This window comes from Protopterus annectens, chromosome 3.part1, assembly GCF_019279795.1.
Source record: "Protopterus annectens isolate FY-2018-M chromosome 3.part1, PAN1.0, whole genome shotgun sequence".
NCBI classification, from domain to species: Eukaryota; Metazoa; Chordata; order Ceratodontiformes; family Protopteridae; genus Protopterus; species Protopterus annectens.
The window spans coordinates 1,407,677,356-1,407,700,189 of record NC_056732.1 but is presented as its reverse complement, the minus strand read 5'-3'; the positions used below and the strand labels follow the sequence as shown (position 1 = coordinate 1,407,700,189).

The 22,834-nt window shown below is 44.8% G+C and overlaps 1 protein-coding gene across 15 annotated transcripts in view; it reads left to right on the top strand.

The window, feature by feature from the left end:
- The window catches only part of SCRIB (scribble planar cell polarity protein), a 2,800,411-nt gene that overhangs the window by 1,027,403 nt on the left and 1,750,174 nt on the right, over nt 1-22,834 (top strand). For all 15 annotated transcript variants that reach the window (XM_044067477.1, XM_044067487.1, XM_044067486.1 and 12 more), the window contains one exon: nt 9,959-10,273. In XM_044067477.1, coding sequence (XP_043923412.1) covers nt 9,959-10,273 — 315 coding nt within the window. The remainder of the gene's footprint in view (nt 1-9,958; nt 10,274-22,834) is intronic.

Here is a 22,834-nt window from a genome sequence, read left to right as displayed (position 1 = left end):
AGAAGCGTAGCTGCCTGTGAATGTCCAAACAATGCAGAAGTCTCTCACCCTTATTCTGTGGGTTTGGATAAAAGGTAGGCAAATGAATTTTTGATTCAGGGCCACACTGGACACTACCTTAGGCATAAATGTCAAATTTGTCCTCAGAGAAACCCTGTCAGGATGGAAAATGATAAAAGGTTCCACAGCCATAAGTGCCTGTAACTCTGAGACTCGTCTTGCAGAGGTTACTGCTAGGAGCAGAGCTGTTTTCCAGGATAAGAATTTTATATCAGCTGTAGAGGCTGGCTCAAAGGGAGGCAGTGTGAGTTTTTCCAAGACATAATTGAGGTCCCATGCAGGTATTGGTGCTCTTATGTTTTTGGCCCCTCTGAGGTACTGCCTTAGTAATGGATGAGAAAAAATAGGTGGCTCTGTATTGTAATGTGCTGAAATGGCAGAGGCATGAATCTTAATTGATGAAAAGGATAGGCCTTTGTCCAGCATCTCAGTTAAGTATTGTAAAATCTGAGGAATATTTGGTACAATCGTGTCAATTCCTTGTGCGTGGTTCCAAGCACAGAATCTCTTCCATTTTTCTACATAAGATTTTCTGGTGCTATGCCTCCTGGCCGCCAAAATAACATCCATCACTGCTTTAGAGAGAGGCGTGTTTTGAATGGTTACTTTATTTACCATGCTGCCAGATTTAAGGTCCTGAGTTGGCTGTGCAGAATCTGACTGTTTTGTTGGGTCAATAAGTGAGGAATTTGAGGTAATGTCCAGGCTGGGCATTGTGACAAGTTTTTCAGGATTGGGTACCAGTGCTGGTGGGGGCAGTCTGGGGCAATCAGTATCATTTTTGGCTTCTCTTGTCTGGCCTTTAGGAGTACCTTGGGGAGGAGAGGCAGTGGAAGAAAGGGCATATACTGTTAAGTTTTTCCAGCTGAAAGATAGAGCATCCACTTTCCATGCTTGCTTGTGATAAGTCCTTGTGCAGAATCTGTGTAGTTGGCAGTTGTGAGGGGAGGCAAAGAGGTCTATGTCCGGGCATCCCCAGTTCCTTATGCTGAAGACTTGTGGATCCAATTTCCACTTGTGGAGATCCATTAGGTTTCTGCTTAGTTCATCTGCCAGAGTATTTATCTTTCCTGGCAGGAATTGTGCTTGCAGATGTACTTGGTAAGTCAATGCTGTGTCCCACAAAGTCATGGCTAGTCTGCAGAGGGGGTAGGAATGTGTGCCTCCCTGTTTGTTTATGTACCACATAACTCTGTAGTATTGTCCGTCTTTATCAGTAGCTGTCGTGGATGAAGTAGATCCTTGAAGGCTGTCAGGGCATTTTGAACAGCCAGCATTTCTTTTTAATTGATGTTGTAGATGCATTTGGCTTGCGGACTATGTGCCCTGAATACATCTTCCTGCCATATGGGCCCCCCCAGGCGTAATATGATGCATCTGTTGTTAATGTCTGCCTGGCTGTTAGTAAAGTGAAAGGCTGTCCATTGTTGTGGTGACAGGCCTTTGCCCACCATCAAAACTCCTGTTGCAGGCAGGGAATGAGGGTAATTACTGTCTCCATGCTGCGGCAATGTTGAGTCCAAACACTTTTTAGATACCGTTGCAGTTTCCTCATATGCAGTTTTGCATATGGAATTAGCAGAATGCAGGATGCCATGAAGCCCAATGCCTGCAGAAATTTTCTTGCAGATAACTGGATCTTTGTTGCCAACATTTTGAAATAAGTAGTCAAGTTGTCTTTGTCTGGCGTGAGATGAGCCATCTGGGCAGTTGTATTTAAGCTTGCACCCAGGAATATTATCTCTTGAGAGGGTACTAGTTTTGATATCTTTTCGTTTACTGTGTACCCTAGGCATGTTAGTAATCTTTTTACAAACGCCAGATGCTGTAGTAGAATGTCCTTGTTCTCTGCTTGAATGAGGCAGTCGTCCAAGTAAGGATATATTTGTATTCCTCTTTGTCTGCAAAATGCAATTACTGGTGCCATGCATTTTGTGAAGACCCTGGGCTCAGTAGATAAGCCAAAGGGCAGTGCAGAGAATCGGTAGTGCATTGAGCCAGCTATAAATCTGAGTTATCTTCTGCATGATTGTCTGATTGGGACATGCAGGTATGCCTCTTTTAGGTCTAAAGTCACAAGCCAAGCCTTCTTGCCCAGCATGGGCAGAAGCTGCTGCAGTGTCAACATTTTGAATTTTGGAATATCCAGAAATGTGTTTAGAATAGACAGGTCCAGTATTGGTCTCCAGGCTTTGTCCTTTCTGGGCACCAAGAACAGTCTTGAGTAAAATCCTAGACCCTGCTCTTGCTGAGGTACTCACTGAATGGCCCTAATGTCCATGAGGGATGAAACTTGTTTTTGTGTCTCTGCCCATTGATTGTGTGGCAGGTCTGGCATACCGTTTGCCCTTGTCAGGGTGTGAAAATGGAACCTGTAGCCTTGTGACACTATATTCAAGACCCATTTGTCCTGAATGATCATGTGCCAATTTTGTGAAAAAAGTGCTAGTTTTCCCCCTAAAGGAGCTGCCAGAAGATAAGTGCTTGGTGCTGGCAGGGGAAAGTCATTGAGACTGTTTCCTGTTTGGCTGTGATTTATCTTCTCCGCTTTTGGAGGTAAGAAGCACCCCATTGTTTAGACCTGTAGGAGCCCTGGGGCTGGGATCTGCCTCTGGGGTGTCTGTATATGCCTCTTTGTGGCCTGTCTGACACTGGAAAGGACCAATTCTTTGTAGGCCAGTTCCTGCTAAATCTGGGAGGTTGTACCTGTAAGAAGTCCTTGACTGTTTGCATAGATTTAGCTTTGTCCTCCATTTTCTTCAACACCTCTTCTGTTATCATGCTGTAATGGAGCATCTAATAATTTTGCTTTAACATGATCAGGCAGATTCTGTTCCTTTAACCAAGCATGCCTCCTAATGACAGAACCCGTAACAGCAGGAGGCCTCCAGAGAATCAAAACCACATTGCAAAGTATGCTTTCCTACCTGTTCAGCTGCATGTAATAAATCCTGCATTTCTTTATTTTCTGCACATTCAGAATTTGTCAACATTTTCTGTTTAAGAAGTGACATAAGATACTGCTGATATTTAAGCATATGAAACTGACAATTTAAGGCCTTTACAGCCAAGGTAGCGGAAGTGTAAATCTTTTTCCCCCATCTGTTCAGGGCCCTTGAATCCCTATCAGAGGGGATAGGGTTTTTTGCAGTGGACGCCTTGACTGACCCCTTTGGGAACCTGAGAGATAGTTTCTGGGTCAGCAGCAGGGTTTTTATAAAGAAATTTGTGAATCAGGAACCCTGTAGTATCTGTCTTAACAGGGGCTGGTGGTAAAGAGTCAGGAGTCAGACTGGACTCCATAAGTACATCATCTACAATGTCTGAAACAGGAGGAATAGCAAGGGGCCTGTGCTGAGGTAGTAAAAGAAAATCTCCTTTTCTTAGATTCTGAGTAATCTTGGCTCTCCCAGTGGAAGTGTTCCCTCATAGTATGCAGGGTCTCCCCAAAAGAATAATCCTCAGGAGGAGAGGCTGAAGGGATAGATTATTCAGCATCAGAATCCTCATAGGGAGGAAGAGAAGTATCCCTGTTAAGAAGAGGAATCAAAGGAAATGGAAACCTGATCTGAAGATTCATATTCTGTCTCTTGCTTAGGCCTCTTATCAGGAGGGAGATGGGAACCCCTGATCAAACTAATTAGGTCTTCGGCCATTTTAAGCATCTGTTTTTTAGGCATGGAGGCCTGTCCAGGGGAATGTTGTGCTTGTTTCTTTGTCTTTAGAGGTGCTTTAGTCTTTGCATTTGAAGCTTTAGTCTTTGCCTTTGAAGCTGAAGTCGTTTTCGCATATAACTGTGTAGGCCTGAAAACACCCTCAGAAGCCGATGCCTGCTCAGCGGCTCCGGACCCATCTGAGGGAATAGTTTCAGATGTTCCAACACCTTGAGTTTCCAGCGGCCTAGTCGGCTCCATGCGGGATTCGGAAGCGGCCTGTGGCTCTGAGGTAGTGGACGTCAGGGGGCTGCGAAAGCACCTCACTGAGAACCGGCGACTGGCCTAGCCGAAGCCTCGTCATCGGTTTTGTACCTTGGATGCCTGTCCTTTTCTTTTTCTTTGCGCTTTTTATAAATTCCGGTAGTCTGCTGTTCCGACGGCATTATATAATTAAATCTTCTGCCAAAATAATGCAAAATCGTACCGACACTTAATAGTGTGTTTGTTAAATCTAGCACAAAACCGACAACTAGCAACGTCGTGGTCAGGGCCTAGGCAAGGAATACAGTAAGAATGAAAATCCTTATGAGGTATTTGCTTCCCACAAGAAATACAATTATTAACTTTTTCTGACATCGGTCTGGAGCAAGAAAAAAGTTTCCCCAACGGGGTACTTAGCTTTAATGAAGACTTTGAATCTGAAATTCGAACTTGAAAATCTCAGGAGTCGGCTGATCGGCACTTGCGAACTGCTTTTGCTTCGGGCACCGCGCGGCAAGAAAGACTGAAGAAAATGGTGTCGGCTGCATCTTTTATACTCCTGGCGCACTGACATCAGGGAGGGGGCAACAGCCACCGACGCCGGACCGGGACTTTGGAATTCGGGCCGACTGCAGGTAGCCTGCGAGCAGGATAACACGGTTGTAATGACTGCAACAGTGAAACACGATGAACATCAGTGAATTTTGGTCAGGGCAAAATGAAAGCCAGTGATGCATAAGAGAATGGTGATAAAACTACAGAGTGTAGCATCAGAAATGAACTGCAGACAATGCAGTGCAAGGTATGAAAACATCACTCATGGGAAGCTCACTGTTTGAAACTGTTGAAAAGCAAGTAGAGGAGTCAATCAAGAGCATGTACTGAAGAAAATACTACATTTAGCTTTCATTATTGTACTGCGGTGATGAGAGGTACGTGATACAGCTCAAATAAAGTTACACTGTTGTCATTTGGCTATATAATCTCAGAAATGTGAATTGCAGCGTGTAAGACTAATAACTAAACTAATGAAACAACAGGCTGCAGCTATACTTGGAAAATAAATCAGCACAAAAAAAAAATAATGGGTTCTGGTAACAGAAAAAAAAATTATACAGTACTTTTTTGGAGTAACAAGAAAGAATAACAATTCCCTGGCTATTTCTTTCCACACTATTTACTTCCCTGGACCCCTGTCTAGCAGGGCGACTGACGTGATCCCCAGGGTGAATTTCCTTTCTCCCATCCAATCGTCAAGGTTCCTTTTGAAGGGGGCCAAAGAGGCGCTCTGCTTGACATGTATGGACAGTCTATTCCAGAGTCTCTGGGTCAGGAACCTATCCCTCCAGCATGTTTTGTTTATTGTGATGACAAGGTTTAGATCCCTGGAGCATGTGGCTCTGAGTGATTGGGATTTCTTTGTGTAGCATGCCCAACAGCTCTGGGTTTGACATGGCATTGTATGTTAAGCAGAGATTGCTTCTGAGTAGATGATATCCGACAGAGTATAGCTGGAGTTTTTTAAGGCGGTCAGCATAGGGCATCTGATTTAGGCCTGTGATTCTTTTAGTGAGGTATTTCTGCAGCCTTTCCAGTTGTTGCAAATGTCTTGAGAGGTACGTACCAAGCGGGGTGTTGTATTCTATACTGGGTCTAATGAGGGATGAGTACTGTGGGACAATGACCTCCTTTATTCTGGATGAAAAGCCCTTAGTAATGTGTGTGCCACATAGAAGGATTTCCTGACTGTTTGTGACGATGTGGTTATCGAAGGTGAGACCACTGTCCACCTGTGTCCCTAAGTCTCTCATCACACTTTTGGTGTTTAGTATGCTGCCACCTATGTAGTAATTCACGGGTACATGTTTTTTCCCAAAGGGGATAACTATACATTTCTTGGCATTGAGCTTGAGCCCATGGCTCTAGCACCAAGCATCTGTTTCTGTAAGGCCCTTTTGTAGAGTATCCACATCATTTGGGGATTCAGTAATGGCTCCCAGTTTGCAGTCATCTGCAAACTTTGTTAGCCAGAGCCCCTTAGTGTTGGCCTGTACTTCAGCGAAGTAGATGCCAAACAAGAGTGGTCCCAAGACTGAACCCTGAGGTACTCCACTTGTCGGCAGCTGGATTTGGAGTCGGCTACTTTTCTAGTGTGGGTTCTGTCAGTAAGCCAGTTGGCAACCCATCGAGTGACGTAGGGATTAATGCCCAGCTTAGTAAGTCTGTCTATGCTTCCAGAGTGGGGGATGGTGTCAAAGGCCTTGGCGAGGTCCACATAGGCTGTGTGGACCACATTACCCTCATCCACAGCTCTGGAGACTGATTTGAAGAAGTCAGTCAGATTCAGGAGACAAGGTCTGCCCTTCACAAACCCAAACTGGGTGGGTTCCAGTGTTTGAAGGTTGCCAATGTCTTTGTTTATAAGTTCCATGATAATACGTTCCATGGCCTTGCAGATCAGGCTCGTCCAAGATGGATCCCCCCTTGTGAAGTGGGATAACTGTAACTATGCGCCACTCAGTGGGCACGAAGCCTGAGGTGAGGTTATGATTAAACATGACACTTGGGTGAGGTGCCAGTTCATTTTGTAGTTCATGTAATACACAGCCCGGGATGTCATCTGGTCCCATGGATGCTGTATTTTAGCTTTGGAGAGTCTGTTTTTTACCTGTGTGGCCATTATTACCGGAATTTGGCAATCTTCCGGTATTGAGATGGGCTGTGTAGGGGGTGAGGGGGGTGAAGTTGGCACTGAATTGATCTGCCGGGATAATGGCAATATCCTTGGGATCAGTATATTTAATGCCATTTTGTTGTAGCTCAGAGCAGATCTGAGCATTGCCATTTAGATTCTTGACATAGTTCTAGAATGCCTTGTGGTTGCCTTTGGAATCTTTGGCAATTTTATTTTCATAACTAGCTTTGGAGGATTTTGAGGGATCTCAGCTTCTTAGTGAGGCTGGTAAGGGTGTTTTTTGCATCCTGGGATTTTCCTCTTTCCTGGAACAGTTTCTTCCTTTTGTTGTAAAGTTTATGGCAGAGGACCACTAGATTGGCTTCCTTTTTTGAAGGAGAGCATCTTGGGTCTGTTTGGGATGGCACGATTCATGCATGAGTGGATGTGCTCATATAGTGCCTTAGTGTAGGATTCAGCAGTTGAACTTTCAGTTCCTGTCTGCATGGGTGTCATGAAGTTTGTCACTTCTGACTTGAGTAGCATGAAGTTGGCTTTAGTGAAGTTTTTTTATGGAGGTCTCCTTACTTGGGGGGTGGGGGTGGGATGTGGATGTTAAGGGTGATTAGCTTATGGTCAGACCTGACCAAAGGGGTGACCATAGGTGTGGAGCATCGATTTCCAATGTTGGTAATGACCAGGTCTAGGATATTGGAGCCCCTGGTGGAACTATGGATTAGTTGATCCAGGGCATTGGAATTTATGAATTCCAAGAACCGTTGGGCAAAGGTGTTGGTACATGAGTAGTTTTCCCAGTTAATGGCAAGGTAGTTGAAATCAGCCAGTATTAGGGTGTTTGGTTGTATCTTAATATTTTCCAGTATGTTTAGAAAGGTGTAGTGAGAATCGTGGGGCATGGTGGGGGGATCTGTAGCAAGCTACAATTTGGATTTCAGTCTTACCTAGTATTAGTTGCACCTGGAGAATTTCAGACGCATTGTGTTGGGCAACTAGCCTGGTGGTGTGAATATCCTTGGTGAATATGGACACTCCATTCACCTTTAGTGTTTCAGTCCTGGTTTGCTGGCCAAAAAGTGTGGTAAGAGTTGTAGCCTGGTATTGCAGGGGTGCTCTCTGGAGCCTTGAACCAGGTCTCAGTTACTGCACACAGATATCGATGTTCTCCCTTTTTAGGAGTGCCTTGAGAGAGAGCGTTTTGAGGTTTAGACTTCTAGCATTGAGTAGCATTACCTTCAGAATTTGCATGCTTGTACCTGTTACGGTGGTGGTTTTTTCCTTTGAACGTTGCCTAAAAAAAGCACTATAGGGCTGGCAAGAGCCTTAGCCAGTAACCTGAATCTCAGGGTTGACAGGTGCAGCCCATCTATGGCAAAGCTTCATGGTCTGTCGATCATGTCGTCCCAGGCAGACAGATACTGGATACCCTTTGAATGACACCAGAAGCTTAGCCAATTGTTGAAGTCAATTATTTTGCCCTTGTATTGTGGTATCATTCTGGGCGAAGGCAGGATGCTACTCAGGGGCAGGGTCATACCTACCTGGGCCACATGATCTGAGAGCTCTTCCATGTCTCTTTTTATGTAGTCCAGGGAGATGCATCTCAAGTCATTCACTCCAACATGGACAGTGACAGTCTCATATTTGTACTTTTTTTTTTTTTTTGTGGATTTCACGTTTTCTTTCTTTAACCTGTCCAAATACTTACTCCTGTCCCATGACTTTGAAGATCTCGCTGTAGAAAGTGTATATGTGGTTTCACATGCAGGTCCTAGTGCAAACAACCACACTCTGCTTAATTTCCTCCCCTGTAATATAAGCTTATTTGTTATATAAGCTTACCTGTTACGACACCTGAATTCCACTCCTTTGGTCCCCTTGGGAAGTGGAGATAGTGTATCTTTCAGTTTTTTAGCTCCCAGTCCAGTACTCCATCATGGCTGATGAGCTTTGTAGTGGATTCTTTTTTTTTTTTCTTTTATGTTTTCTGTACTTCTTGAATCTTCAGTCTTTAAAGACTGATTGCATGTCCCTGGGGAACAGAGTGATTAAGCTTTGACTCTTGCCTGTTTCAAGAAGCCAGGTGTTTGAGGATGATAATGAACAGCCCGCACCATCTCTTCCTTGTTTGGGTGTGAGTTAGAGAAGCTTCTCAGCCTGCTGTACTGTCTGACACCTAGCAGAGGCTGGGTATACAATAATGGCATAAATGGCAAGAGATGAATTCTCACAAAGCAACATACATGCTGCATTTCACAATTAAGGTTACAAACAAAATCATGCAAGAGCCATTGATTTAACTTTGTGGTGTCCTATGAAGGTAATGGTGGTTAGGTCTAAGAGAAAACCCTGTTAGCTGTTTAATGATGGTTCCAGTCAGCAGAACTTGTAGCTTGATCTTCCTTGTGGCTCCCTGATCTGGTGCCTCCTTCAATTCTAAGTTGATGACACTAAAATAAATAAATTAAAAAAAAAAAAGGTTCTTTCTCTGAGTTGAGAACCAAAATAACAAAAAAAAGTCCTGTCTAAACTAGAATGAACAGTTTGGTACATATGTAACAAGTGGCATTCTACAGATAAGTACAATGCACGGATTTCTGAGTGCTTCATGTTTGACCACAAATGTATTAATTGGCATTCATTTCTGACTACTATTACTGCACTGTACCACATGTGAAACACTGAAGAGCTTAAGACCTGACTGCAAATGCAATGTCTACATTCAGACACTTGAGTGGCAGAACTGCGGATCACTCCCCGACACCAGTCAGTCAGCCAGAGATTGGAAGGCAGTGGGGAGAAGCAGATTAAACTGATCCCATAAAGCACTATCTCATTAGTGATGGTGATAGGTACGATTTGATATTTTTTCCTTGTTCCCATAAATGCCAGCTGCATTTGTGCTGCTATGCACTTGGCATGTGTTTTCATGTCTCTCAAACTGTTACAGCTGTGTAAGAATAGTTCTGCTCATCTTTGCCTTTTGAAGTATATGTGTATGTATATATATATATATATATGTGTGCGTGTGTGTGTGTATATATATATATATATATATATATATATGTGTGTGTGTGTGTGTATATATATATATATATATATATATATATATATATATATGTGTGTGTGTGTGTATATATATATATATATATATATATGTGTGCGTGTGTATATATATATATATATATATATATATATATATATATATATGTGTGTGTGTGTATATATATATATATATATATATATTATTATTATTTTTTTTTTAATTTCTTGTCTCTCCTCCAATTAGGTGAATGGCGTTTATCTTCGAGATGCAGAACATCACAAAGCTGTGGAAGCATTACGTAGTTCTGGTACATCTGTTGCTATGACAGTGCTACGAGAGCGAATGGTGGAACCTGAAAATGCCGTTACTGTAACACCATTGCGGCCTGAGGATGACTACAGCCCTCGAGAACGTCGAGGTTTAATGCTATTACAGGATGAATCTGTTACTCCTCTTTTGAAGGAACGCTATTCCACATGTCTGTTCCGAAATGACAAAGGTCTGGGCTTCAGTATTGCTGGTGGAAAAGGTTCAACATCATACAAAGCAGGAGATACTGTAAGTAAGCTAGTTTAAGTTTATTTAGGTAGGGTAGTTGTACTGCAAGTAGTCACTAGTTACTATTAGTATCATCTACCAGTGTAGCAGATGTATTTGCCACATTTAATGAGGTGGTTGTAAATGTGGAGATTTAATATAAATACCTTGTCTTTGTTCATCATTTGGGACTGAGCTTTTGATATGACAGAGTTGTATTCATTGAATCATTTTTGATATAATCTTGTGTGCACAAATGTAGAAATATTTGCTTATGTACATGTCTGTGTGTATTTCAAACAAGTGTATATTCATGTGCTTCCATCAAACCTTTAGAAATTTACACACCAAGTCAGGGCTTTCAGAACTTACCAGTTTGTCACAGAGTGACAGAGTTCAAATTACTAGTGCATGCCCTTTCTAAGTATTGAAGTAATTGAAGTGCACCAAAAAAGAGAGACACTCATTTTACCATATAAAATCAGTCATTCCTATCTTACCAGTGAACTTTTTCCTCAATGTAGTCATGACTGACATACTTGCATTCACACCAAAGCATGGTAAGCATTTTAACGTACTATGCTACATCTTTTACTTCTTTTTGGGTCAGGATGTGGATCTGGCATATAGTGACTATTGAAACACAGCTGTAAGTTTACTTTAGATGGTCATCTCAGCATGTCACTCTTCTTGAGAAGCTAGTACACCATGCTGTCCATCAAGGTGACTACATCCATAGCTTTGAGAAACTCAGGATAACAGTACAGATGGTTAATATGGTTTGTTTACTTTTCTATTAATGTATGTCTACCATGTCTTAAGTGATAATTTAGTAAAGGTGCTTAAAGATAAATGACTCTTCTGAACTTGCATTCCATTTTTTTCAAGGTGGAAGTTAATGGCATGCATTAATTCTTAGATGTAATGTGCAACACTTTACATTTTTATTAAATTATCACTTTTAACGGTAACAGTATTACTAGTTTCCATTGTTATTGTCATGCAGTATAAATGTGTTTTCTTATTAACATTTTCATTCACTCCAGCATATTATATAAATTGTTCATTTCCTGTTTTCCTTTGTCTTCTTTCTGAAAATAAGTTTATATGCATTGTTTCCACAAATTGTGTATTTCTGTGAAATTTCATCCCTCCCTTCTCTGTAAAGATTCTACCTCCACTTGCATGATCTCCTTTACAATGTTCTATACTTCAGTTGCCATAGGTGTAGATTTTGTTGACCATTTTCTAATAAATTTCTGTTTGGTAGCTGGTAACACTAAACTTTGCGAAGCTTGACAATGTGTAGGCAATTCAGATCCTATATCCTAGCTCAGTTATTTCCTTTGTTACAACCATTGGTCCCCCAAGATTTCTGTCAAAGTTCTCTTTAGGGAATTTTTTAAAATCTGCTGCATCATGCATTCCACAAAAAACATTTTCCTGGTTGCCTGTGTCATCCCCAGTACACGTCCAAGTTTTTATAGGTAAGTACTAGGCAAATTGTCCTTGTCAGCCATTTTTGCACATAGCCAATCTTCCATTTAAAGGTGAGAATTAAATCTTGTACTTTGTGTTTGAGAGGAAAGCACCTTAACCATTATGCCAAACCTCAATCCGGAATACATTTTTATCTCAAGCTGCACAGTTTTTCCAGTTGGTATAATAAATTATCTGAAGTTGTTAATCATCTTCCTATTCATCACTGATGGGTTCGGTTCTAAGCCCTCGGAACCGAGTTGACCTAATAGCAAGCTCGCGTACACCAAAAACTCTCGAGCTAAGCTGCTACCCACAATGCCCTTCTCCTAGTTACCTCAGATCTATCTTGTTTGCCGTGCAGCTGTATAGCAGCGTGTCACTGAGCTCTCCAGCTAAGTATTGTATTTTTCAAATTTTGCAGTATTTTGTAAGTTTTTCTCTCAAAACTTTTGTAGTTCTTGTTTTCTTAACTAGCTCTACCCACGGGTATTCTCTTTCTTACCATTGTTGGTAAATGCCCTTCCTTACCCTTGTGGTATTCTTAATGCCATTGTTGGTATTTTCTTCTCTTCTTTCCTCCTTAGTACCTCTTTTTGGATTAGTTACTCGCTTTTTTTGGTATGACTGAAATGAAGGGGACTTTGGGGTTTAAGCATTGCTCTTCCTGCAGCGGTAATCTCCCCAACAGCGATCTACATGAGGAATGTGTTTATTGTCTGGGGCTTCCACACCTATCTGTGAAACCTCCCTGTCAAATTTGTGTTAGTTTGTCAGTGGACGCTGAATGAAAGAAAGAATAAACTTATTCTGAAAGGCCTGATTCCTTCTCCATTTTCTGAGACTATTTCTGCATCGGAGGTCTCAACCCCTCCATCTACGGACAAAATACTTCCTCATTCAGACCCTTCTTCACCGGCTGGTGAGAAGGGCAAGCCTCATAAGCACAAGGCCCATAAAACTTCCACGGGGCACAAGATTGCCTCCTTAGTTCCGATAGCCTCAGCTCCGAGCTCTGCTCCACTGGTTTCTTCTAATGTTGTGATGACTTCCACATCGGCGCCACCCTCGGCACAGACTACTGCTATGGTTCCGACTGTGGATTCGGACCCTACCTTATTGCCTGCCATTAGCTCTGCACCGTCGTCCCCTATCTCCGTTCTGAGATCGGTACCGACGACTCCATCAGAGCTGATAATGACCTCCACCCCAGATATCACTTCGACTCTTAGTCCTTTTTCGGCACTGATAGTTCCTCTTTTGCCTGTCTTAAAACTGGAATTCTTGGTGCAGACTTTTACTTCACCGCTGACACGGTATTCCCCGTCCTTGGATCCTTTTGCTGGACAAGCCTTTAGCCCCTTTTTGGACCGACCTGACTCCCCCTCAGTAATGTTGTTAAGGTCCACCAGGAGCCTATCTGAATTGCATGTGGTGCGCCTGTTTGATCAGCTGCTGACAGCCAGGGGGATTACAAATTTTCCTCGAACCCACCTCACTCTGGCTTTGGGTTCATTGCCCCTGCAACTTCCACTTATTCTCCTCCCATGGATCCTTCGATTGAAGCCCATAGCTCCGTCTGCGGGAGGTATCCTCTCCTTGGTGTTGACAGTGACCTTCTCTGAGGCCCCTTTGGAACCATCCCTTCCTCATTCTCATGCTGGGGGGGTGGAACCCTCTACTCCGGGAACGGTTCCAGTTGTTTAATCAGCTCCATCTCTAGCTCCGGGAACGGTTCCAGTTGTTTAATCAGCTCCATCTCTAGCTCCGGGGGTGACTCCTGCCCCAGTTTTCATTGAGGCTCTGTCCCTGGGAGTGGGCTGTGACCCCGGTTCCAAGATTGTCTTCCTTGGTTCCGGGCTCCCATTCTTCTTTGGGCGGGCCTGCCTGCCTTCTGGGTGATGGAGAGGGTGCTTGCTTTGGGAAACGCTCCTCCTACATGGACTCCTTCTGAGCTGCAGCTATCGCAGACCACCCACCCCAGGACACCAAGAGCGCAAGCCTCAGGAAATCCCTGTACAGGGTAACCTTCTTTCTGAGTCCTCTTCAGATCCTCCCACTGAAGATCCTCCTCAGAAACGGACATGTAAGAGGAAACACATGGACTCCCCAGAGGAGTCCCCCACTGAAGATATGGATTATGATGATGGGGAGGGGTCCCCACGGTTACCCCCTGATGATGTCTCCTTTGGAGACATCCTGGAAATTTTGAGGCAGAGGGGCGACAGGAAACCCTCCAACCCTTCCTCGTAGGAATCCAAATTCCTGCAGGCCGCTGTCTGCCCTCTACTTCTTGGGTGACCCCCCCCCTCCACCGATGTCCTAGTCAAGCTCATCGTGCAGCGGGCATGGAAGAACCCTGATACCGTTGAGGCCATTCCCCGGAGACCAGACAGGATACTCTCTCCTCCAGAGGAACAACCCCATTGGTCAAGAGGCTTACCAGTAGACGCTATGGTGGTGGCGGCTGCCACGTAAAATGACCTTGCGGAGGGAAGTCCTGCTTGTCCACCTGCCCAACAGAGAATCACGGGCGGTGGACAGATTAGGGAAGCGAGTTTTTGCTTCAGCGACCTTTGCTGTTAGGTCTCTGAATTACTCTGCACATTTTACGAGGCTCCAAAGAGATCTGATATCTGAACTGTCTGGGACCCTCACGGGTCAAGTTTCGGACGGGGCACGTGATAAAGTTGCTTCCCAACTTGCTACCGTAGAGTCGATTTCCAACTTGTCCATGAGGTTGCTGTCCCAAGCAACCAAAGGGGCGGCTAGAGCTGCAGGTGTAGTTATGAGATGCCATGCCTGGATGCACATTTGTGACCTCACTGACTCCTTCAAGTCTTCCTTTTTAAATGCCCTTATCGAACAGTCTACTTTGTTTGGTTCTAAAGTGAAGAATAGTTTAGCCAGGTGCGAGCAGGATGGAAAAATCTAGTCTGCCGTTGACCTACATTTTTCAAAGCCTCACCGCTCTTTCTTCAGGAACCAGAGGAGTGGAAGGATGTGGCACAAAAAATCTCAAGGCCCTTTCTGTAGTGCACATGGCGAGAACTCCCCCAGAGGCAGAGGGGGTTCCAATAATGGAAGAGGCCCCTTTCAGGGCAGAGGGGGTCCCCAAAATCAGGGTACCAGAGATTCTTTCTCCAGACAACCTTATCAGCGCTCCTGAAGTGCTGCCCGATTGCTTTCCTCTGGAAGCAGTCGGGGCTCATTTCTTTCTGCACCTAGCTGCCTGGCGCTCTATTACAAATGATCAGTGGGTGCAGAGAATAATTTCCAGAGGTTATTACATTCCCCTAATCTCTTACCCAAGACCTCCGAAATCCCTTCCCGATGTTCCACCCAGTCAAAGGGAAGAGGCAGCTTCAGAAATAAGAAAGCTGTGTCAAAAATGGGTCCATCCAACAAGTCCCCCCAGACCATTGCGGATCCGATTTTTACTCCAGATTCTTTTTGGTACCAAAAAAGACCAGGGATTGGAGGCCCATTTTGGATCTCAGCCAGCTAAACAAATCAGTAGTTCAGACCAAGTTCCGCATGGTTACGATTCAATCCATTCCCCCATTTCTTCCGGAGGGTGTGTGGATGTGCTCGATAGACCTCCGGGATGCGTATTACCACATCAAAATGGACAAACGTTCCAGGAGTCTCCTTCGCTTCTGGCTGGGAGCCAGTCATTACCATTTCAGAGCCCTGCCATTCGGTCTCTTGGTGGCCCCCAGAGTATTCACAAAATGCCTAGCAGTGGTGACAGCTCATCTGAGACTTCAGGGATTCCAGGTTTTTCTGTATCTAGACTATTGGCTCCTCTCCGCCCCCACCAAGCGCCTACTGGTCAGGGCCCTCTGCTACACTCTAGCACTGGTGGAGTTTCTAGGCATCACAATTCACTGGGAAAAATCCATCCTTCATCCCACCCAACAACTGGAATTTATAGGAGCGATATTCAACACTCAAACCAGCCAAGTCTCTCTCTCTTTCTCCTCACAGACTTCTGAGATTACGGTTACAAGTACAAGTGATACTCACGCGAAGGAAGGTGTCTGCAAGGGAAGTTCTTCAGGCTCTGGGGTCTATGGCGGCAGCCATTCCAATTGTCCCCCCTAGCAAGATTGCATATGAGAATACTACAGTGGCTCCTTTTGTCCCACTGGGTATCCAGTGTCCACCCCCTGAATGCACAGATCCTCATCAACTCCTGCAAGCAAGATCTTCTCTGGTGGATGAGAACAGATGAAAATCTTTGGTGTTGCCCCTTCCAAACTCCCCACCCTATGCCACGGTGACCACGGACGCTTCCCTGATAGGGTGGGGGGGGCCACTTCCAGGGAAAGACAGCCCAAGGCACGTGGTCCAACCTAGAGGTCAACTTACATATCAATGTCCTGGAGTTAAGAGCGGTGCTGTTAGTGTTGCAGGCACTTCATCCGCTCCTTCCGTCAGGAACAATTGCTATCCAGTCAGACAATATGTTGGTCGTCTGGTATGTAAACAGGGAGGGACAAAATCCTACCCCCTATGTCGTGAGGCCATGAGAATTTGGCATTGGGTGATGGCTTCCAACCTCTTTTTAATTGCAACGCATGTCCCGGGGAGCTTCATCATGATTGCGGACAGACTAAACAGATGCATCCTCTTTCCCCACGAGTGGTCTCTCAACCTGATCGTGATGGCAGAAATCTTCAGCCGTTGAGGCCAGCCTTGTTGTGATCTTTTCGCCTCGCCCTTAAGCAAAAAATGCAACCGCTATTTTGCCCTCTTTCCCCCACACGGGGAGTCACTGAGAGATGCTTTGTCTCCTCTATGCTTATCCTCCGATACCCTTATTTCTAAGGAAAGCTATTGGGTTGAGAAGCAAGGTGATCCTCATTGCCCCTTTCTGGTCTCATGTGGTTTCCCTTCCTCTGACCTCACCTGTTGCAACCTATTTGGATCCTGGACACTCGTCATGACCTAATATCTCATCCACAAGGGCCGACTCCCCCAAATCTATCCACCCTCAAGCTGACAGCTTGGTTTCTCCACTTCCATTAGCCGCCAGGCAGGAAACCCTCTCCTCTTCTGTCCGGGATATTATTCTGGCCTCCCACAAACCATCCACCAGAAAACTCTACAGAGATAAGTGGAAATGATTCGCTATCTGGTCGAATAATCAGATTCTAGACCCCTTTTCAACTCCTACAGCCACCATTCTTCACTATCTCTCTGAGTTGTTTAACAATGGGGCATCAGCCTCTACTATTCGAGTCCATTTAGCAGCTATTTCCAATTTCCATAACTGTTCAGATGGAGTCCCTGTTATCTCCACCCGACTCTGCAAGACCTTTCTCAAGGGAGTTTTCCATAGTAGACCTCCTATCAGGCAGCCTGGAGAGACATGGAATTTCTCCCAGGTTCTCCAATGTCTCTCTCTACCTCCCTTTGAGTCTGCTGCGACATGTGATCTAAAATTCCTGCCGTGGAAGTCTTTGTTTTTGTTGGCAGTCACATCAGCCAGACTGATATCTGAGTTGCAAGCCTTGTGCATCAAGAGCCCATATCTAATCTTTCATAAGGACAGAGTATCCCTTCGTACTAACCCATCTTTTCTCCCCAAAGTGGTTTCCGACTTTTCTGTTAACCAGTCCATTGAGCTCCCTGTATTTTTCCCAAACTACTCAAGCAAAGGGGAATACTGCCTTCATTCATTGGATGTACATAGACAATTACATTTCTGTTTAGACAGGACTAAGTCCTTTCGCAAGTCGGACCAACTTTTCATTTCCTTTTCTGGTCCTAGACTGGGTTGTGCTGTATCAAAAGTTACTTTATCAAAATGGTGCAGAGATTGCATTACATTTGCATATTCCCTTATGAATGAATCCAAACCTGATCAAATCAAAGCTCATTCAGCTAGGGCCATTGCAACTTCAGTTGCTTTCCATTCCAGGGCTTCCTTGTATGACATTTGTACAGCAGCCATTTGGGCTAAACCCCATACCTTCATCAAGCGTTACAAATTGGATCTGGTCTCCAGGGGAATAGTGGCCTTCGGCTCGATGGTTCTCAGGAATGTTCTTCCATAAGGGCCACCCAGGTTCTTCAAGTAACTTGGGATTCTGTCCCATCAGTGATGAATGGGAAGAAGATTAACTTCTGATGAAGTTATGTCTTACCATAATGTTCGTCTGAATTGTTGATCATCTTCCAGTCATCACACCCTCCCACTGTCCCCCACCAAAGGCTCCTGGCAGATCTTCTGGGTCCTTGTGGTGTTTCAGGGTTTCTGCGCAGAGATGGCCTCTGTCTTTCTGTTTGTTCTATATGTTGCATGCAAACTCGATCCGAGGTAACTGGGAGAAGGACATTGTGGGTAGCAGCTTAGCTCGAGAGTTTTTGCTATACGCGAGCTTGCTGTTAGGCCGACTTTGATGTTCTTCGTGTTTCACTGTTGCAGTCATCACATTTGGGTAATCTGCCTGCAGGTAGCTCTCAGCCAGCCTAAATACCAGAGTCATGGATCCTGCGTCAGATGCTGTTTCTTCTTCTATGACGTCAGGTCGTCAGGGGTATAAAACATGCAGCCGACGCCATTGCATCAGTCTTTCTTGCCGTGCGGTGCCCAAAGCAGAAGCAATTCGCAAGTGCCGGTCAGCTGACTCCTGAAATTTTCGTTTTCGAGTTTTAGAACTGAAGTCTTCAAAAAAGATAAGTACCCCGTTGGGATCTTTTTTCTTGCTCCAACCGATGTCAGTAAAAGTTAACAATTGTCTTACCTGTTTAAAGCAAATCCCTCATAAAGATTTTCATTCGTACTGCATTCCTTGCTTAGGCCCAGACCACGACATCCCACGCTGTTGGTTTTGTGCCTTGTTAAGCCCCCATACTATTCGTCATCGGGCTGTCTTTGCAGCAAATTATTTTGGTACTCTGTATCAGTACTCCGAAATGGCTTCGTTAAGCCATCCGACTACCGATCTTCCGAAAAAATGTAAAGATAAAGACAGACCGCATAGGTCCAAAACTGCCAACAATGCTTCCGTTAAGCTAGTCGCCAGTCTGCCGGTACTCAGTGAGGCACTTTCACAGCCCCTGATATCCACTACTTCAGGTTCGCAGGCCTCTACTGAGACCCATTCAGAGTCTGGTATGACCGCAAGATGCTTTTTCGACTATGGAACTTGCGGATGCCTCTACCGTGGATGGGTCTGGAGCCGCTGTGCAGGCACCGGCTTTTGAGGGTGTATTCAGGCCTACAGATTTGCATTTTAAACCGACACCATCTTCTTCATCTAGGCCTAAAACTTGCACCACACCTAGAAAATGTCCAAACCACATGCTCAGGCCCATATGACTAAAAAACAGATGCTTAAGATGGCCGAAGACCTTATTACCTTAATTAGGGGAATTCAGCCTTCCCCCTCTAAGAGACCTAGAACTGATTTTCCTTCTGATCAGGAATCTGATACTTCTGTTCCTTCTGATTACCAGGATTTGCCCTTATCTACCTATGAGGATTCTGATGCAGAGGATTCCATTCCGCCTGCTTCCCCTCCAGAAGATTTTTCTTTTAGTGAAAGCTTGCACACTCTTAGGGAGCATTTCTGCTGGGAAAGCCAGGATTACTCTGACTGCAAAAAGAGGCTTAGGGAATTCTTACTCCTTCCTCAACACAGGCCTTTAGCTATCCCTCCTGTTCTGGACATTGTAGATGATGCTTTCTTGGAATCTAGCCTTTCCCCAGACACTTTATCTCCAGCTCCCAGAAAACCTGACTGGTATTACAGAGTTACCTGACTCTCACAAGTTCCTCTTCAAGAATCCTACTGTGGATCCAGAGACCATTTCCCAAGGACCAAAAGGCTACTGCTGCCAAAAATCCTACCCCTTCTGATAGAGAATCCAGAGCCTTAGACAGATGGGGTAAGAAAGTATACACTTCTGCCACTTTGGCCATTAGGGCTTTAAATTGCCAGTTTCATGTGTTAAAGTACCAGCAGCTTATTATGGGACTACTTAAACAGAAAATTATGTTGATTCCTGACTGTGCTGAACACAGCGAATTGCAGGATTTAATGCATTCTGCAGAACAAGTTGGTAAACATACTTTGCAATGTGGTTTTGACTCTTTAGAAGCATCTTGCAGGGCTGCTGTCACTGGGTCTGTACTTAGAAGGCATGCTTGTCTTAAGGAGCAAAACTTGCCAGATCATGTTAAAGCTAAATTACTGGATGCTTCCTTAAACCAAGACCGCCTGTTTGGCAACAAAGCAGAAGTACTCAAAAGGATGGAGGAAAAAGCTAAATCTATGCAAACTATTAAAGATTTCCTGCAAGTACAGCCTCCCAGATTTAGTAGGCATTAGCCTTCAAAGAATTGGTCCTTTCCAGTCTCTACCAGGCCCCTCAGTCCAAACCCAGGAACAGCAGACCACTAAGTTACAGTCTCAGGCTGCACACAGGTCTAAGCAGTGGGGGCTCCCACTTCCAAAGCAGGGAGCAGTAAACCTCCCCCCTACAGAAAAATGGCACAATGAATTAACCTTAACCCTCCCAAGTCCTGCTCAACTGCCTGCTCCCTTAGGAGGAAAGCTTGCCTTACATGCCAAAAACTGGGAACTTATTACCCAGGACAAATGGGTTTTGAATATAGTTTCCCAAGGATACAGATTCCACTTCCACTCGCTACCAACCCCAAACGGTTGGCAATACCTACCCCCAAATCAGTGGGCAGAGGCCCAACAGCAGGTTCTCTCTTCTAAGTATCAGGCCTATTCAACCAGTCCCAGCAGAACAAAGGGGACAAGGTTTTTATTCAAGACTTTTCCTGGTACCCAGAAAAGACAGCTCCTGGCATCCTCTCCTGGACCTCTCTATTCTAAACACCTTTCTGGTAATCCCAAAGTTCAAAATGCTAACACTTCAACAACTTCTTCCTATGCTAGGCAAAGATGCCTGGTTGGCAACCTTAGACTTAAAGGAAGCTTACCTGCACATTCCAATAAGGGAATCTTGCAGGAAATCCCTACGCTTCAGAGCAGGCTCCATGCACTGTCCATTCTCTGCTCTTCCTTTTGGCTTATCTACTGCACCCAGGGTATTCACAAAGTGTCTAGCTCCAGCCAATGCAGTTTGCAGGCAGAGAAATATTCAAATATACCCATACTTGGACGATTGTTTGATTCAGGCAGAAAGCCAGGACTTGCTATTACAACATCTGGCATTCGTAAAGAAACTTGTAACCTCTCTGGGGTACACCATAAACAAAAAGAAATCTCACTTAATACCCTGCCAACAGATTGTATTCTTGGGAGCAAGCTTGAGTACAACTTCCCAGATGGCTTTCCTCACTCCAGAGAAACAAGTTAATTTGACAACCTACTTCAAACTGTTGGCCACAAAACCCCAGCTATCTGCAAGGAAAATTCTGCAAGCCCTGGGGTTTATGGCCTTTTGCATTCTACTAATTCCATATGCAAGACTACATATGAGGAAACTACACTGATATCTAAAAAGCCTATGGTGTCAACATTCTCAGGACCTGGAATCAATGATTCCTATCATTCCTTCTATAAAGACAGAGTTCCTTTGGTGGGCAGAGGCCTGTTACCACAACAAGGGGCTCTCTTTCACTCTACCTCCTGCTGTCCAAACCCTAACAGATGCATCAGACTATGCATGGAGGGCTCATTTGGCAGGGCAGTGCATTCAGGGCAAATGGAACCCGAGACAGATGCACCTGCATATCAACCAAAAAGAAATGTTAGCTGTACAGAATTCCTTGACAGCCTTCAAAGACTGCATTCTTCCAGGACAACTATTGGTAAAGACAGACAACACCACAGTTATGTGGTACATAAACAAGCAGGGGGGAACCCACTCGTACCCTCTCTGAAGACTACCCATGGCTCTGTGGAACACAGCCTTGAGCTACCAAGTGCACCTACAAGCTCAATTCCTGCCAGGGAAGCTAAATTCACTGGCAGACGACTTAAGCAGAAATCTCATGGACCCACACGAATGGAAACAACTGGAACCAAAAATATTCAACCTCTTGAACAAATGGGGGACTCCAGAAGTAGACCTGTTTGCCTCCCCTCAGAACTACCAATTGGACAAATTCTGCACAGGGACTCCCTACAGTCAAGCTTGGAAAGTGGACGGCCCTGTCCTTTACCTGGGAAAGCCTCTTGGTTTATGCCTTTCTCCCTCTGCCTCTCCTCTCGAAGTTTCTGCTAAAGATCAAACAGGGCAAGCCAAGGACAGTACTGATTGCACCAGACTGGCCACGCCAGCACTGGTACACCCTCTTGCGCAGTATGGCACTGCTGGAACCATGGCACCTGCCTCAGACCCCTTCCCTGCTGGCCCAGCAGGCGGTCCAGATTCCGCACCCTCCGCTTCAAACCATGAACCTTGCAACCTGGCTTATTCCTTGAGCTCTCCAATAGCATCCCTCAGTAAACAGGTGCTAGATGTCATTCTGGAGGCAAGGAGGCCTAGTACTAGAAAAGTGGAAAATATACTGTTCCTGGTACCAGTCTCGGGGAATGGGCGCAACGGTGCCCAGCTTACCTCATATTCTTCAGTACTTAACAGAAATGCTCCACAAGGGCCTATCCTTCTCGTCAATTAAAATTCATGCCTCTGCTATTTCAGCTCATTATAATACTGAGCCACAACTTTCTTCTCTCACCCTCTGCTAAAACAATTCCTTAGAGGGGCCAAAAATTTAAGCCCCCCAGGAGATCCCCTACTCCAGCCTGGGACCTCAGCTTTGTATTGGAAAAGCTCACTCTCCCTCCCTTTGAGCCAGCTGCAACAGCAGAGTTGAAATTCCTTTCTTGGAAAACAGCATTCCTTCTAGCCATCATTTCAGCAAGAAGAGTTTTTGAATTACAGGCCCTCATGGCAGTGGACCCCTTCATTATCTTCCATGCAGACAGGGTTTCCCTCCGGACCAATCCTTCCTTTATGCCCAAGGTGGTGTCTAGTGTGGCCCTAAATCAGTCCTACTTTCTTCCCTAATCCACAAAACAAAGGAGAATGAATACTGCGCACTCAGGACGTGCACAGACAACTTAGATTTTATTTGGACAGGACTAAGCCTCTCAGAAAATCTGA